The sequence below is a fragment of the Hippichthys cyanospilos genome, chromosome 3 (genome assembly GCF_059441005.1).
Source record: "Hippichthys cyanospilos isolate Australia breed blue-spotted pipefish chromosome 3, RoL_Hcya_1.0, whole genome shotgun sequence".
NCBI classification, from domain to species: domain Eukaryota; kingdom Metazoa; phylum Chordata; class Actinopteri; order Syngnathiformes; family Syngnathidae; genus Hippichthys; species Hippichthys cyanospilos.
The window spans coordinates 21,337,307-21,353,250 of record NC_142371.1 but is presented as its reverse complement, the minus strand read 5'-3'; the positions used below and the strand labels follow the sequence as shown (position 1 = coordinate 21,353,250).

The 15,944-nt window shown below is 38.3% G+C and overlaps 3 protein-coding genes across 4 annotated transcripts; all 3 read left to right on the top strand.

Annotated features, from left to right (window-relative positions):
- The first annotated feature begins 113 nt into the window (after positions 1-113).
- mrps15 (mitochondrial ribosomal protein S15) lies at positions 114-3,916 on the top strand. Its single transcript, XM_088410857.1, has 8 exons — positions 114-336; positions 681-743; positions 821-896; positions 1,725-1,773; positions 2,031-2,115; positions 2,195-2,253; positions 2,479-2,670; positions 3,524-3,916. Exons 1-8 carry the CDS (start codon positions 216-218, stop codon positions 3,614-3,616), a joined length of 738 nt encoding a protein of 245 aa, XP_088266983.1. The 5' UTR covers positions 114-215; the 3' UTR covers positions 3,617-3,916.
- A 1,181-nt stretch (positions 3,917-5,097) lies between these two features.
- On the top strand, positions 5,098-7,850 carry ponzr11 (plac8 onzin related protein 11). 2 transcript variants are annotated; one of them, XM_088410903.1, is made up of 5 exons: positions 5,098-5,228; positions 5,513-5,558; positions 6,563-6,688; positions 7,090-7,226; positions 7,532-7,850. In XM_088410903.1, the coding sequence occupies exons 3-5, from the start codon at positions 6,577-6,579 to the stop codon at positions 7,634-7,636; spliced, it is 354 nt and encodes a 117-aa protein (XP_088267029.1). In that variant the 5' UTR covers positions 5,098-5,228; positions 5,513-5,558; positions 6,563-6,576; the 3' UTR covers positions 7,637-7,850. The 2 variants fall into 2 exon arrangements, with proteins under 2 accessions (XP_088267029.1, XP_088267028.1); XM_088410902.1 differs by lacking the exons at positions 5,098-5,228; positions 5,513-5,558 and adding an exon at positions 6,396-6,480.
- A 456-nt stretch (positions 7,851-8,306) lies between these two features.
- oscp1b (organic solute carrier partner 1b) lies at positions 8,307-15,091 on the top strand. Its single transcript, XM_088411766.1, has 10 exons — positions 8,307-8,530; positions 9,098-9,252; positions 9,701-9,868; positions 10,257-10,337; positions 11,244-11,347; positions 12,656-12,784; positions 12,940-13,009; positions 13,799-13,938; positions 14,020-14,083; positions 14,246-15,091. The coding sequence occupies exons 1-10, from the start codon at positions 8,419-8,421 to the stop codon at positions 14,375-14,377; spliced, it is 1,155 nt and encodes a 384-aa protein (XP_088267892.1). The 5' UTR covers positions 8,307-8,418; the 3' UTR covers positions 14,378-15,091.
- The last annotated feature ends 853 nt before the right edge of the window (positions 15,092-15,944 follow it).

Below are 15,944 nucleotides of genomic sequence, written 5' to 3'. Positions count from 1 at the left end.
TGCTGGTGCATCGGCGTTCATTTGTTTTTTTTTTTCTTTTGGTTGTTTTCATAATCGATGTGTTCTGTGTTCGTTTATCATTCCTCGATCGAGACATAAAGGCGATTGGTTAGGTCTAACCAATATGGCGTTGCACATCTAGTGGTCGCTTGTTTCTGTTTCTCCTTCACGTCGGGCGTGTTTGTTACCGTATTTGTGATTTTAAAACGTAAGTTATGTTTTCGAATATAGCTATACGGAACGTTGTGAGGTCCTCACTGGGCGTTTTGAGGGAACGCGCCGCGACTCCTCGAAAGTGCTGTTTTGTTTTGCTGCCCGGACACAAAATCAGTGGCGGTAAGAATACGAATCAGAGGCAATAACAAAAATTGGATGTTGGGTGTAAATATTGTATAATATTTGATTAAATACAACGAAATGTTTCCAATATGTAATGTTAATGCAGCAAATAGCATCGTTAGCTCATTGCTACACGACAAGCGCTAGTTGCGATTAAGTGCGCATGCGCGGATAGCATGCTGGTCATTTCAATAGATACGCTTGCACATCGAAATGATGGAAAATGTATGTGTCACTGTTATTTAAAAATACGAAAAATTCATTTCCCCCCAGTACAACACTTGAATGGCTACAACTTCAAAGAAACGTAACTATAAGTGTTTTTTTGTCTTCGGCTTCAGGAAACGTTGCCCTTCTAGCACCTGCCCGACATTATGCACGCACTTCAAAGAAACAGGTCGCAGGTATGTTATTGTAAATTGCATGGGCATATTCCTGATTAAAAGGACTCTTTTTAATCTTTGTTTCTGCGGTCTTCCAGGTCCCGAGAGCCAACTCAGTGACCTCGTACCGACCATGCTGAAGATGGATTACACCGCCGTACCCCTTGCTCAAACGTAAACACAACACACCTTTATACAGTATATACAACTAAAGTTAATGTTTTAGTATGGGGACTGAAGTAGAAATTTCTGGGATTTAAAAAAGATATTTTAGAAGAAATGATATAAACCTGATTTATTTATTATTTTCACAAAAATCTCATGCAGGTACAGTACTTAGTTCAACTTTTTAATTTGATTTTTATTTACATTGCAAGGCAAAATTTGAAACGCAAGCATTATTTACTGCTTTACGGAATAAGAAGAAAATCTACATTTCAATGTTCCCTTGCTGCCATGTGGCTTGACTCGTAGATTTTCATTTATGACCAGAAACTCTTTCACTTGCAGGTTTCCAGTTATTTTTATTGTAATTTTCCGTCCTTTTTTGTCGGACCATTCAAAACAATTCACAATCTTATTTCTCAAAAATAAACGTCTACCTCTACTACTTTGATTTTCATTTATGATCGTATGTAATGCAGATTTACCTTGCTATTTTTCTTGATATTTTCATCAAACAAAATGAAAAAAAACTCTGTTTTTTCTTTTAATGAAAGAAACAAAATAAGTTCAGTCTTACTTCATGGATTTTGCTCACTGCATGTACTCTACAGTATTTTGGGGTACGTGTCCCTCACGATGGGAAACACTGTATGTTCTTTTATTAGACACCTGGGAACTGGTTCAAATTGTGAAATAATGCATTCTATGTCCCCTTAATTAAATCCAAAATGCCTACCTACATTATACATTTTGTTGTATCATTATTTTAGATTTTACCTGGCTATATTGGTAATTTTTTTTCTAGTCCATTCCATAAGTGTCTGATTATCATTGCAGAACGGACGATGTTGTCAAAAGACTTCTTTCGCTGGAGTTGGCCAGTCATGTAAGTACTCTTCTTGGTAACGTGTAAAGTACACGTTTGCTTCACCGGTTAGATTGCCCCCTGGTGGCTAGTAAATAAAACTGCAGATAAGCTAAAAAAGCCCCATGGTTCGAATCATGAGAAAACGGTTGGAGTTTATATTCCAAAAATTACGGTATGTTAAATAGCTTGTAATAGCTACATTATATTATTCATTGATTCATTGTGTGTATGTGTGTTTGTCCCATGTTCGTGTTTATGTGTGTGCATGTCCTCAGAGTGAAAAGCTGGCGCTGAAAAAGGAGCAGCTGATTGCCAAGGTGCAGCGGGACGAGAGCGACCGCAACTCAGTCGAAGTTCAAGGTGACTTTGTCTTCACGCGCATCCACACACACACATTTTTGCGAATGGCTGAATGACCCTTCCGCGTCGTGTGTTGCAGTGGCCATTTTGACTGCCAGAATCCAAAACTTTCAGGAGCACTTGCACAAACATCACAAGGTGAGCCGAGAGAATTTGTGATGCGCTACGGTTCATCAGAACTTGAAGGTGTCAGTGTGTTTCCTTCCTGTTGCGTCACTCACATACACACATGCGTACTACAGGATGGTGGTGGTTGGAAAATTTCCATTTTTTCAACACAGTCAGCCTGTCATTTCCTCTGCATTCACGTTTGTTTGTGTTTGTCATTTAAACGTGACCTCTTTTTTTTTTTTAATCTCACAGGACAAAGCTAACAAGAGACGCATGCTCATGGCCATCGACAGGAGGAAGAAGTTGCTGAAGAACCTGCGGTTGGAGCGCTACGACGCCTTCGAGAAGGTGTGCCAGCAGCTGGACATCACCTACACCTTCCCGCCAGAGTATTACAGGAGGGCCACACGACGCTGGGTGGCCAAGAAGGCCTTCTGCATTAAGGTAGCAAACGCAAGGATCATGCCGCTAAGATCGCCACCTGGTGGTTAGTGTCAAGCCATAAATCATGGATGCCATCTTTCTGTGAAAATGTAGCAATACAATCATCAGAACTGCAACCAGTTATAAGGGAGCCTTGCAACCCAGTTTGGGTACTGGCCCATAAGAACGATAAATTTCAGACTACAACCCTGAACTTTTTTCTCATGATTTGAGCCTTGCAGCTTATAGCCCAATGAGGCATATCTGCAATAGTTTTTACCAGCCACCCGAAATATGGTGGCAAATTCCAAAATGAGGTCAAAAGGGTAGACTTCCTGTTAAATTTAGCGTATGGTTCCAAAAGGCGTTTTTTTTAAGTCTTTCTCTGTTAGTTCTGCCTCACAACTTTTTTCTAAAGAAACATACAATCAAAAAGCCTTTGTTGAAAAAAATAGGGGAAGCTATTGATCCATTTTTGAAAAGTGTGTTTTCCATGTAAAATGTGTGATGGCTAACACCTCAAATCACAGACAAATATTAAAATATTCGGGGAAAAAACAAATCTACATTCATATGAATCCTTAGGTGCTGCAGCAAATATACATGAAAACTAATAGACTATAATGTAATAATTTAATTACATATGCATGATAATTGAATCCATTTTTATTTAGCATTATCAATACAAATAAAAGGAACCACAAATGAGCATTTACTTGTCCGTCCTATTTCCTCATTTGACTTAGTCGATCCAGTTTTCCCAATTGTTTCTTATTTGTCACTTTTTTTTATTGCCATTAAGAATTTGATTGTGTAGTGTTACTCTGCATATGGCAGTAAAACTCTTGAATTTTGAATGTGTTCATCCCTGCAGGTCTTCCAGGATGTTCAGAAGCAGAAAGCCGAGCAGAAGCTAAAACTGAAGCAAAGCAAAGACGTGGCTAATAACCAAACGACCAGTCAGTAGTTTCCAACGTTTGGACTCGTTCACTCTTTTGGTAAAAGATGACATTTTTCTGCATTATTTTTTTTCTCCCAACTCACTTGTGTGTGTATAACACATGGGTGTCCAAACTACAGCCCTGGGGCTATTTGTGGCCTACTGCCTGGTTGCTAGCAGTCTTGGCCAAACTGTGCTGAAATCTAACATTAGAGCTGTAATGCAAGCATTATGGAGGAATCAAGCCAGTCTGTCAATACTAAATATCCATCAATTTTTTTTATACCGGTCATTCACTCACGGTATAATAAACTGAGTTATCTGAAATACTCGAGTGCCCTCTTGTTTTTGGTCATTTTACATTTATACTTCAACGTTATTTTTTGTTTTTTCTCACAACGGGGATGCATTAGTATGATGACATAAGCGCCTTTTTTTTTTTTTTTGGGGGGGGGGGGGGGGGGGGGGGAGCTTTTCAAACTTCACAGATTACCGTGATATGAATCACTGAGAATCCGCACAGACGTAAAGGGAAAAAAAACAATTTCAGCAAGCATAGTGGTGTATTTGTTTTATTGATAGTGTGACATTAAAGGGGAAGTCAACCCAAAATGTATTTTTATTTTATGATCTGATCTGACTAAACCTGGCAAATCGAATATTATTGTGTTTATGACATTATGAATTAATCAGCACCCCACACCCCCATCTCAAGCAGCAGCCATTTTGTCACTTGCTCTCGACTAAAAATGGCATCACCTGTTTACTGAGTTTTGTCATTTACAAGTTGAGCTAGGATTGGTCACCTGATTTGTGAGCAATTTCTGTGTTATTTTCATTCTACAAAATGGCTCTCCTCTGAAATGTGAATTTTACTGCTTAATCTCAATCCTAGAAACATAATTTTAATCAGAATTTTGTCTTTAGACTTGTGGTGCAACATAGAAGATATTATAAGTAAAGTTTGCCCTCTAAATTATGTGGTTTCATGCTATATATGTGACAATAATTCTCTACAACCTACAATAAAAAATATATATTTCCAATTTATGTTATTAGGTGAATGTTACTGTTTGTATTTCTTCCCACAATTTGATGTTTTTGTCAAAATATCACAAGAATCAAGAATTACAGCACTCTTAACACGTCCTTGTTCTTGTCCTGCTGAAATCAAACACTTTCTCAGAGCAATCCCTAGGCCAGAGAGGTTTTTACAGTATTTGTGAGAGAAAGGACCATTGAGTGAAAACTAAAACAAACCAAAAAAAAAAAAACCTCATAGAGAGAACGCTTTGTATTTGGCGCATACCAAACTTAAAATACCTGCTACCACCACCCACTGCAGTGAATGTATTTGCATGTATTTGCAGTGAACGCTTTGTATTTGGCGCATACCAAACTTAAAATACCTGCTACCACCACCCACTGCAATGAATGTAAGTACCTGTATGTTCCGTTTCTCAGAAGCTAACGCTAACCTATGAATCCAGCAACACTCATTGCAGCTCTGCTTACCTTTTAGTTTTGACAAGATACCATATCATGGGTGTTGCACCTGTGAGGAATTTCGGCATGATAGGATTTCTCTCAAAAGTGGCTCTGAATCTTCACCCAGCCTTGCCGATGAAGTCACGGGCAGGTAAATTAGCCTTCGACGGCTTTATAATTATTTATTTATTTGTGACTTATTTCACACTTGCTTGGTGGCCAGGCACTCCAGAAATACACTTATAATCTGTTCAAATGCCAAATTTCCATAACAAGTTCCTTTTGAATGTTAAAGTGGACTCTGTGCACACACACAAAAAACTGCAGCGTTTCATCTGTTAATCACCGCAGAAATATCGTCATCTTTCTCAGCCGTTTAGTTTCACCAGTAAATGTTTCTCAACTTGCACCCTATGCTTCCTGTGTGGTGTCAAGCTCGGCAGTTTGATCAGGACCCGTGCACACTCACACGTTCCTTCTGGTAAGTCGCAGACTTTTTTTTTTTTAAACTATCATGCAAAACTGCAAATGTTTCAGTTGAACGACAAAGTATGTCTAAAATCTTTGCAATTCATCTCAAGAATAACCTCGTTGTTTAACTTGATATCATGCATTTGAAAGCATTAATTTTTGGCAACGCTGTTAAATTAGCTCTGAAAAAACTCATGTTAACAGTATGATTATTATTTAACTTGACATATATATATATTTATATATATATAATTCATTATTGCCAAATGTGTTATAAGTATTAAATTATGGGAAATATGTATTTAATCGGTTGTATTTTTAATGACTTTGTTTAATTTTGTAGCTTTAAAAATACCGCTAAAAAATACACTTTTTGTGAAGAAATCTGGATTATTTTAGTATGCAAAATTTATTTTAAAAAGTGGAAAAATTCCACTACGTAATCTTATTTTGTTTATCGTATAATTTTTGTGTCTAAACTATTTGTAAAATACGATTATCATTCAAGTGTTTATTAAAATGTAAACTATTTCAATAATTTTTATAGGTTCAAAAAACATCCTAAAAAATACAGTACACAGTTCATAGGTAAACATCTACATTGTTATATGTTGTTTTTGAACCTAAATTATTTATATGGGAAATGTAATTCATTGTTTAAAATATATTTTGCATTCATATACTTTTGTTTCTTTTTTTAATGGGTATTTTATGGTGAATAAATAAGGCAAACAATAAGACTTTTTGGCTCTTATATTGGCCCCTGCTAGAAAAAATGGTCCCTCCCTTGTGTGTAAAAGTACAATAAGGTGAGTGCTCCTCTGCTAACTACACAAGTAACACCAGGCTTCATCTTTTAGGCTTATTACTCACCCTGTAAAGTGGAAATTACAGACAGAGTACAACAGCAATGTGGCAGGATTCAGATTCAGGTTACTGTTTTTCTCCTGCCCCCAAAAAGATAGTGACAGATATGAGGAGTAATGCTCTTTAATATATATCTTCACGTATCAGAACCTGCAGGCCCCATGTCCAACCCAGCGGTAACAAGCCAACCGGGCGCTGGCGGCTACGGCACCAACGTCCAAACTGGACAGTGGAGCACGGGCCTCTGCTCTTGCTGCAGTGATTTATTGATTTGTAAGTATCAAGATATTTTTTCTATCAATAATCAGAAATAGTAATACTGTATTTTCTGCACTATAAGGAGCGCCGGATTATAAGGTGCACCTTCAACGAACGGCATATCTTAAAACTGTTATCACACTGCATTATAAGGCGCATAGAATAGAAGTTACAATAGTGGCTGGGGTTGCGTTATGCATCCACTAGATGGGGCTGTTCTAAAGGGAACCTCAACAAAACAATAAGATAAGTCAGTCAAACATTTCAATCAGAAATCAAGAATAAAGACGATTTGGGGAAAGTACTATCTGAAGAATGGAAAACTCACGGTTTATACTCCGTATAAGACGCATCCGATTATCCGAAAATTGAAGGCTTTTAGATGCAGAAAATACGGTATATCATCCCTGTACCAGGTGCTTTCGGCTGCCTCTGCCCGTCCGTGCTGGCCTGCTACACGGCGGACAAATATGGCGAAAATTGCTGCTTGGGATGCGTACCCGGCGGCTTGACGGCTATGAGGACCCACATGAGGCTCACGTATGGCATTCAGGTATGTGGAAGTTAACGCTTTGCAGAGAAGAAGTGCTTTGATTACGCTAACTGTTAGCACAAGGAAGGAAATGTTGCTCATTGAGCTGCAATTGAGAAAGTCTGTCACACTTAGGTAAGATGGGCAAGTTGACAAAATCCTCCAAGTGGAAGTCAATTTTTTTTTAGCAATGATTTGTTATATGTTCTCCCACTTGCTATTTACATTAGAATTTTGTATTGATTTGTCAGCATATTTTTGCAATCTGCAGCAGGGATTCGTCACTTTCAGCATCGCATAATTTGTCCCATTTAATTTATTTGCAGGGGACAATTTGCAATGACGCACTTATGTCCTTTTTCTGTGGCATCTGCGAGGTCTGCAGAATGGCAAGAGAGATCCGTATCCGGAATGGAGAAACTTCGCCGTAATAACAACAACTGATAAAAGGAGTGATTGACCCCCAAAGACAGGCTACATTGAATTTTTTTTAAAGAAATTATTGTACAAATATATACCCCACAGGATGCTGGTTCCCCATCCAAAGAAATGAAATGTAATTTCCCTGAAATTTAACAATTCACATCGGCAATGTCATCATAATAAAGAAAATTTTGTGCATTTAATTCCAATAAAGTATTAGATATGAGAAAAAAATGTTCGGTGTGTTTTGATTTCTATTATTTGGAAATATAATTCGTTCTTGTTTTGTTTAACGATTGGTTTTAAACAAAAATTGGCTGGTGTGATGGTCCAATACTTAGACTCTTAAAATGTTTTAACAAAACGCAGAAAGAGAATATAGAAGACATACATAACAAGCACATTAATTACTCTTTTTTTTTTTTTTTGAACGCTAAATAAAAATCCGTAAAATCCAATTACAGTACTGTAATTTTAGTCGTTATTACAATTTATACACATTTTTGTTCAACACATTTTTGCAAGAAAACCTTTTTTTTAACTATCCTAATTAGAAAATTATAACTATCTTTTATAACGTACAAAATAAAAACTCTCATCATCTGCAATCTCAGTTGATTTCCTGTTTAGATGACGTCTCGCGCTCTGATTGGCTACTCCTCTTCGTGACCTGGCAACCGGCTGGGAGGCATAGCAACCAATCTTCGTGTGTTGTGAGCTAGCAACAACTGCTAGCTCTCGTCTCTTTTGAACCGAGCATATTTTGAGTAACGTTTTTCCAGATTCGAACATGTCGTCGAGGACCCTCCCGCTGCTGTTTATCAACCTTGGAGGAGAAATGCTTTATATCCTGGACCAGCGTCTACGAGCTCAAAATATCCCCTCGGACAAAGCTAAGAAAGGTGGTTAGCTTTTGGCTACACGACAACAAAACACTCGCTTAAAGACAAAAACACAACACGCTGAGTATTTATGTATTTATTGTACATATTTATGTATTTTTACTGTTTTGTAATTACCTTTTCATTATAACTGGCTTGATAGGAGATGACGCGAGGGCTCATTATGTGACGTGTAGTCGCTATAACGCTTGACTGTGCATAAACGAGGACATTTCTATCACTATTATCGCTTGAAAGTGTCACTGCATCTTCACTCAGCTTAACTATTCGTGGACATAGAAATGCGTGATGTATAATGACCAGTAAAGAGGTCACTTTTTTTTTTTTTTCCTGGTGTTTATTTGAGGTGTGGCAAATATTTGGGACATGTCATCTCCTTGATCAGAGGCCAATATTTGAAGGTTTCTTGTATTTTATTTCTAGCGATTGATCCGTTATATTGTGCTGCCATGTTTAAAAAGTCATTTAAATAGCTCGATTACTCACCAACCATTTTGTCAGTGATATGTTTGGCTTTACATAACGTACCCGAAAATAACTATTTTCTTTCTCTCCATCCATGACTAGTCATGAACGACATCATCACCACTATGTTCAACAAGAAGTTCCTGGAGGAGCTTTTCAAGCCACAGGAGCTTTATTCCAAGAAGGCACTTCGTACCGTGTTTGACAGGCTGGCCCACGCCTCCATCATGAGGTTGAATCAAGCAAGCATGGACAAGGTTAGGCTGATCAATTTGTGTTGCGTTGTGTCTCATTGCTTGACATAAATTCATGTGAAATGGAAGGAAAATACAGAATTGGGATTTTTCAGTGAAAGTTATGTGCAATCGAGATCAATTCTGGGTTGGAATTAAAATTCACATTCTACCAATTATGGATTACTCTTGGTTTCATATTAATATTACTGACCATGTGTAAAGATTGCGTTTTGTTGGTGGAAGAATAAAAGTTGACACCTGCTTAATTAGTTTTTAGAATTCAGTTTAAATCCCTTGCAAATCTAGATCAGATCTGGATTTAATTAAGTTTTGCATTAGAGTTTCTGACACTGCCCCAATAATAGCTTTAATCCTTCTTGCTCACACTTACTAATTGTAATTCAAATCAGCACCTTGCACTAAATGTGTACCTTGGATCAGATTTGGACTAAATGTTTTTTTATTCCAGCTTTACGACTTGATGACCATGGCCTTTAAGTACCAGGTTCTTCTTTGTCCTCGTCCCCGGGACCTCCTCTTGGTCTCCTTCAACCACATGGACGCCATCAGGGAGTTTGTCAAGGACACGCCTTGTATTTTGGCTCAGGTGGACGAGACTTATCAGCAGATCATCGAGGTGTGTCAACATTTTGTACGGTGGCAGTTTGGATTGGTTGGAATTAAGGATGTCCAACGCCTACTTTTTTTTCGGTGTACATCAGTACAAGTGCATAACTCTTCAGTAGCAAGTAATACAGAAACCAAGTACCAATACAAATTATACTTTTGATACACAAATCTTCCCTTGAAAAACAATGAAAACATAATTTTAAAGAAAGACATATTTCAATAAAGCAGTTTTTCTAAAATTCCATGAAATTAGCAGCAATTTTCTACTTAACAGTCCTAAAACTGCTCCAAGAGAGCAGCCAATGCTTGTCTCAGATGCCATTATGAAAACAAATTTCTTGAAATATCGGTCGATACCGTTGACATGAAACGCAGTGTCGTTTTTTTCCTTTCAGCTGTACACTCCGTTACCGAGCGGCGAATTCCAGTTGATTAGACAAACTCTTCTGATCTTCTTTCAAGACATGCACATAAGGGTGAGTTCATTCGTTCACTTTTTTTTAGCTCAAAAATATGTGTACAATGTATTGGATGTTTTTGTTTTGTTTTGTTTTTATCATTTTTTGTCATTTACTTTTTGTGTTTTCACCGGCACAGAATCCTTAATGTTAGATTTTTTTTGTATGCTGTATGTATCGATGACTGGTATCGACTTCCTTTGTGAGTACACAATACCTTGACTGTATCGGCCCGATACGATACTTGGTATCAGTGCTCGTCCAACCTTTTAGTGTGGAATAGGTTCTAAGCTTTGCCACTTATACCAAAACTCATGTGAGTAGAGGGTTATAACTGCCTATGAATGCCACAAGGTGGGGGCAAAGCACTGCTTTTGTCTAAATCAGTGATCTGAAAGAATGTTATGTGTACAGTTAGCAGTTATCGGGCTGTCTATAAAAAGTAGTTTTATTCCATATAGCACTGCATGTTTGTTAAGGTATAGTTCAGTTGTACTTAATTTGTTAACTTATAGTTCAGTTGTATTTAAATTGTAAAAGGGAATTCATCCCCAAAATGTTACTTTACAGCAGTATAACCCATGAAGCCAAATGAGTCAAAACATGGCCTTGTGATACATATTGCATTTTTTAAATATGAAATAAGCAGCAAAATCCACCTGTTGTTGCCTACTGGGTGTTCCACAAATGCAATATCAATTAAAATGCCCTCTTTTGACTCGTATGACTGCATATCATCTTAAAGTACTATTCGTTTTCTGCGGTATACTTATTTGACATGACTCTTCATTAAATTAGAGTGATTATTTCTATACATGCAGTATCAATGTTAAAGCTGTGCAAAGGTAAATTATTTGAACGATTGAGAACTCCTGGTCAAAACGGTGGTCACCTTACTTCTCTACTACTTCTCCACTACGCCAGGTATCAATTTTCCTGAAGGACAAAGTGCAGAACTCCAATGGTCGATTCGTGCTCCCCATCAGTGGTCCCGTGCCCAATGGGACACAAATTCCGGGCTTGATAAGGTGACACTTTCACAAGATTAATCTGGCTGTTAGTTTTCAAATCGCGAGTGGAACAATGGATTGTTTGGGCAGTATTACAATATATAAATGAGTCAAATTGTGGCACTACCAAATAAGAACGTTTCATAAGGATACAGTTAAAAATAAATTGAATTGAATGGTTACTTTCACTTTTGGATGCATTCCAGACACAACTATTTGGGATCTATACTGTGTAAGAAGTTTCAAATAGTTAATACGATTCCTTCAAGAGTGGGGAGGATGAAAATGCTTCACTGTGTTCGTCCAGTTTAAGTAGGCCCACGTGCGGCTTAATTGCATTACTCTTCTTTTGTTCTAACTTTAGACCAGTTGTGCGTTTTCATTGTCACTCAAGGGTTGTGCACATTAAAGCAGGAAGCATAATCCGGTTCAAGACCATGAGCAGCAAAAATCTGGGATTCATTAATTCTCCTGTCACAAAATGTTGATTATTTTCAGCGGATTCAGATCCCCAACTCAAACATATTTTCCTGGAAACAAACTACCAGATTTAAAAAAAAATGTGTATTGCAAAATCGTGCAATGCTGTAATTAACCTATGTGTGGTATTTGTCTAATCCTTTGATATTTACATGTAAATCATTTCACATAAGCATTGAAAGAAGACAGTAGGGATCTGAAATTTCCCCCAGATCATGACAATATGTCAAAGTTCAACAAAGCACAACGACAATCAAGAGTGCACCATCCCTTGGATAAAATACCGTGAGAGTGATGTGTTAGAAAATACCGCAAAATACCGCACAAAATATCCATCCATCCATTTTTATTGATGCTTATCCTCACAAGGGTCGCAAGCTTGCTGGTGCCTATCCCTGCTGACTTTGTGCAGTAGGCAGGGGACACCCTGAACTGGTTGCCAGCCAATCGCAGGGCACATAGGGACGAACAATCATTCACACGCCCGCCATGCATGTTTTTGGAATGTGGGAAGAAGCCGGAGTGCCTGGGGAGAACCCACGTAGGCTCGGGGAGAACATGCAAACCACACAGGTTGGGGACCCTGGTGGATTTGAACTCGGGTGCCGCTGCACAAAATACAGCCCATTTCAAATGGATTTTTGACATCTGTTGCCATTGATGCGAGTCAATGTGTTAACTTGTTTTTTTGTTTTTTTTTTCAATTAATATGACCCTTGTGAGCATAAGAGACTATAGAAAATGATTGATGGATTATTTTTTGTTTTTTTTAGCAATATAATAAAAAAAATGTAACAATACGGTAGGATTTTTTTTTTTTTAAACATATGTATGTGGCTATTGCAGGATGTACAGCTGCACTGGCGAGGAGACGAGCAGGCTACAGTTCAGTAATGGCGGAAGCTACGTTGCTCCACTCTGCGAAGGATCCGTTGAGCTTTTTGGCGACAGGGTCACCAAGCTGGGCACTAACATGTAAGACTTTCCAAACACAGCACACGCAAAACCACACAGTTGTTAGTTGAGGTTTGAAGGACCTATACAGCATGTTGTCATGGTGATCTGTTTTTCACTAACAAGCTTACAATTAGAATTTTTACTTTTAACTTTTCGCTGGGGTGATTTAACAGGTACAGTGTTTGCCGTCCTGTGGAAACTCACATGTCAGGAACCTCCAAACACTCAGCTCAGCACACTAAGGTAAAAATAAATAACCCTTGTGCAGTATTTTGTTTAATCGACCATCGCAGCTCGCATACCATAAATACACAAGTAGCCTATAAACAATTCCGAAAAAAATAAATATTAATCCTAATAATAACAAAAGTGAAATTAGTAGTTTTCTCTAGAACATTGCAGTTAGCTTTATCCTCATTGTTTGCGCCCATATCTTTTGTTTTTATTTTTCATATCACTCAAATGTCATGCGTTCTACGAATACTAGTTGATAGCCAACAAATAGGTTGAGAATCCATTCCTTGTCAGTTTGTGTGTCCTTTTTGGCTGGGAAGTATCACTCGAAGTGCTTTCTGTGAGAAGTCATTATTTCAAGTAGGGCTCCTGGAATTGTCTGTTAAAAGCTTTCTTTTTTTTCTTCGAAGTTGTAGGCTCGTCACCTGTCTTTTAACTGGGCCTTTTGCCCTTCTCAAAGACGTCTTACTCATTTTACTTCTTTGTGAGTGAAATTTTGACGCCCAAGTGACGGGAATAAATCCAAGAGACTCCGTCCAATTTTGAAAATGTTTGAAAAATATATACATTTTTAGACTCTGAAAATATATAAAAAGAAAATACTTTAGTTCATTTTTCGGGTGTGGTTCGGGGCCCCTACTCTCCAGTATATTAAAACAAAAAAACTTGTTAGAAGCGAAATTAAAAATTAACAGAGACCCGCAAATGATCATAGTTTGGCCAAGCTCTATAAAAACTCCCGAAAAATCATAAACTGTTATAACTCTGATACACAAAGACAAACTTATTTGCTGGCAGGTCAACCTGGCTCCCAACCCTCTAGCGAAAGAAGAGCTAAACCTCCTAGCCAAGCTAATGGGTGGCTTGGAAGTTCCAAAATGCGGCAATGCGGAGAGTGGCTTCCGGGTGAACTTGTTTGCAACTGACGAGGAGGAAGAGTGAGTACATCTCCCTGGATCGGATTTATTGTATTTAAAATTAACATTCAGGATTTTTTTTCCTTTTTTTTTTTGGCACAGAGAGGCGTTAATGTCCAGACCGGATGACCCGTCATACGGATTCATAAACGTCCAAGCTACAAAGGTACCGTTTCTGTCGTTACGACACCCACATCACTCAACGGTTCCGGGCCCCGCCTTTTAAATCCAAACACATTCAAAGTCACAGACACTACAGTAGCACTCCGCATGCGCATGAAACTGAGTTTTATAATGCATGCCTCCACTGGCATTCGCCATCCCACAGGACCAATCTGCCAACGCCGAGCTGGCCAAGATCATGGGTGAGTTCAGCGATTCCCAGCAGCCGTCCGATCAACAACCCCCGAGCGCCAGCAGCAAAGGAGACGACCTCCTGGCCATGATGGACGGTCTGTGACGTCATGGGACCCCCGCGCGGGACGGACCGCAATACGGTGTCTGAACCAGCAAAAGTGACCCTGCGAGATGTGCGCAGAAAACTTTCAGGTGCTTTTTCTCCCTATCTGGGGTTGAAGTGTGCTTTGCTGGTACATTCCGCCAAATGACCCACTGTAAATTTGCATCCACAGTGTATGGAGATTTAGCAAATGCGCCACCAGGGTTTTACAAACGTACTAAAATTATTTCACTTCAGTCACCAAGACACATGAAAATATAGTTTCAATCATGCAAACATTCTCTTCTGGTCCTCAGCTGATTTCACATCAAAGATGAAAGTCCAATAGGGAATTGTTTACCTCTTCTGTGTTTCAACAGGATGCATAAACCCAAGTGCTCTTTTCTGACCTGACTGCAATCCCATTTGAATGTTCTAACTCATTTACTGCCAAAATTGGTATTTGCCGTCTTTTGCTGTCATTGGCAGTGAACGAGTTATGACGTGAACATTATGATTCTCGCTCAGGATTGAAGTATGTCATTTTACATGATGATTAAAAGAGTTATGGAGCTACTGGCCTAAAAATTGAGAACTTGCTGGTGGCTAATGTCGAAATGTGTGAATATGGATATTTAATAGTTTTATTTATTGGACTTCTGTACTGTTTTATGTGAATAGCTGTTCATATTTCTGCAACTTAGAAGTTGTAACAATAAATATATGTTTTACAGATCTGTTTTTTGTTTTTGTCAGTGGAATTTGGAACTTAGGGTTGGAACTGTTTTAGGTATAAATTTAGGTTTAGGGTTATGTACACTTCGTTTCGGTGTGTTTGGGGTTATGTGAGGTTATCTAGTTAGGGTCATTTCTGGTTGAACTTAGTTTTAGATCTTTTTCAGGGTGAGCTCTGTTTTTTATGATTTCGGGGTGGCTTTTGTTATGTCTGGGTATTTATTCATTCTGTTTCAGAGCTTCGGTTATTTCTGTGTTAACAGGTTAAAGTATGATGCCAAATATGAATAATTATTTGCCAGCAGAGGGCGCTGCTGTTAACGTTTAAAACGTGATAACAGCAAACATTACAGCCTCGAATTTCTCTTATTTTAACCACAGCAGTGTCCTTGAAAATGCCTTCCTTATGATTTTTTTTTTCATCCATCGATTGTATTTTACGATTTATTTGCAACATTTAAAGGGCCATACCGCCATTAGATCCACAATTGAGTTTACTATCAAGGACACAGATAATTGCAATGTGCTTATCGGCGTGCAAACGGAGAGATTATGCCATGCACACATTACGAGAGAAATAACAAGGTTCACGCTTGGACGATCATTAGATTGGATCATAAACAACTGAACGCATTCTTGTGACCTTGGCAAAGAAGAAGAAAAACAACCTATGCTGAAAGACAAAACTGTTGAGATTACTGGTGTCAAACTCAAGACCCGTGGGTCTAATCCGGCCTGCAAAATCCTTGGAACAATGTGTCATACGTCGTACTATCACAGCTCTTGCAATTTGACTCATGAATTAATCATTTTTGCTTTAAAAATGTGTAGCATGCATGACGAGACATTTTTA

Excerpts from the sequence above, each read along its gene's own strand:
- mrps15 (XM_088410857.1), top strand. The coding sequence starts at position 216 with ATGTTTTCGAATATAGCTATACGGAACGTTGTGAGGTCCTCACTGGGC. Across the intron at positions 897-1,724 it reads GCCGTACCCCTTGCTCAAAC|AACGGACGATGTTGTCAAAA; the intron begins GTAAACACAACA and ends TTATCATTGCAG. Across the intron at positions 2,254-2,478 it reads ACTTGCACAAACATCACAAG|GACAAAGCTAACAAGAGACG; the intron begins GTGAGCCGAGAG and ends TTAATCTCACAG.
- ponzr11 (XM_088410902.1), top strand. The coding sequence starts at position 6,459 with ATGTGGCAGGATTCAGATTCAG. Across the intron at positions 6,481-6,562 it reads GTGGCAGGATTCAGATTCAG|AACCTGCAGGCCCCATGTCC; the intron begins GTTACTGTTTTT and ends TTCACGTATCAG. Across the intron at positions 6,689-7,089 it reads CTGCAGTGATTTATTGATTT|GTGCTTTCGGCTGCCTCTGC; the intron begins GTAAGTATCAAG and ends TCCCTGTACCAG.
- oscp1b (XM_088411766.1), top strand. The coding sequence starts at position 8,419 with ATGTCGTCGAGGACCCTCCCGCTGCTGTTTATCAACCTTGGAGGAGAA. Across the intron at positions 9,869-10,256 it reads CTTATCAGCAGATCATCGAG|CTGTACACTCCGTTACCGAG; the intron begins GTGTGTCAACAT and ends TTTTCCTTTCAG. Across the intron at positions 13,939-14,019 it reads GCAACTGACGAGGAGGAAGA|AGAGGCGTTAATGTCCAGAC; the intron begins GTGAGTACATCT and ends TTTTTGGCACAG.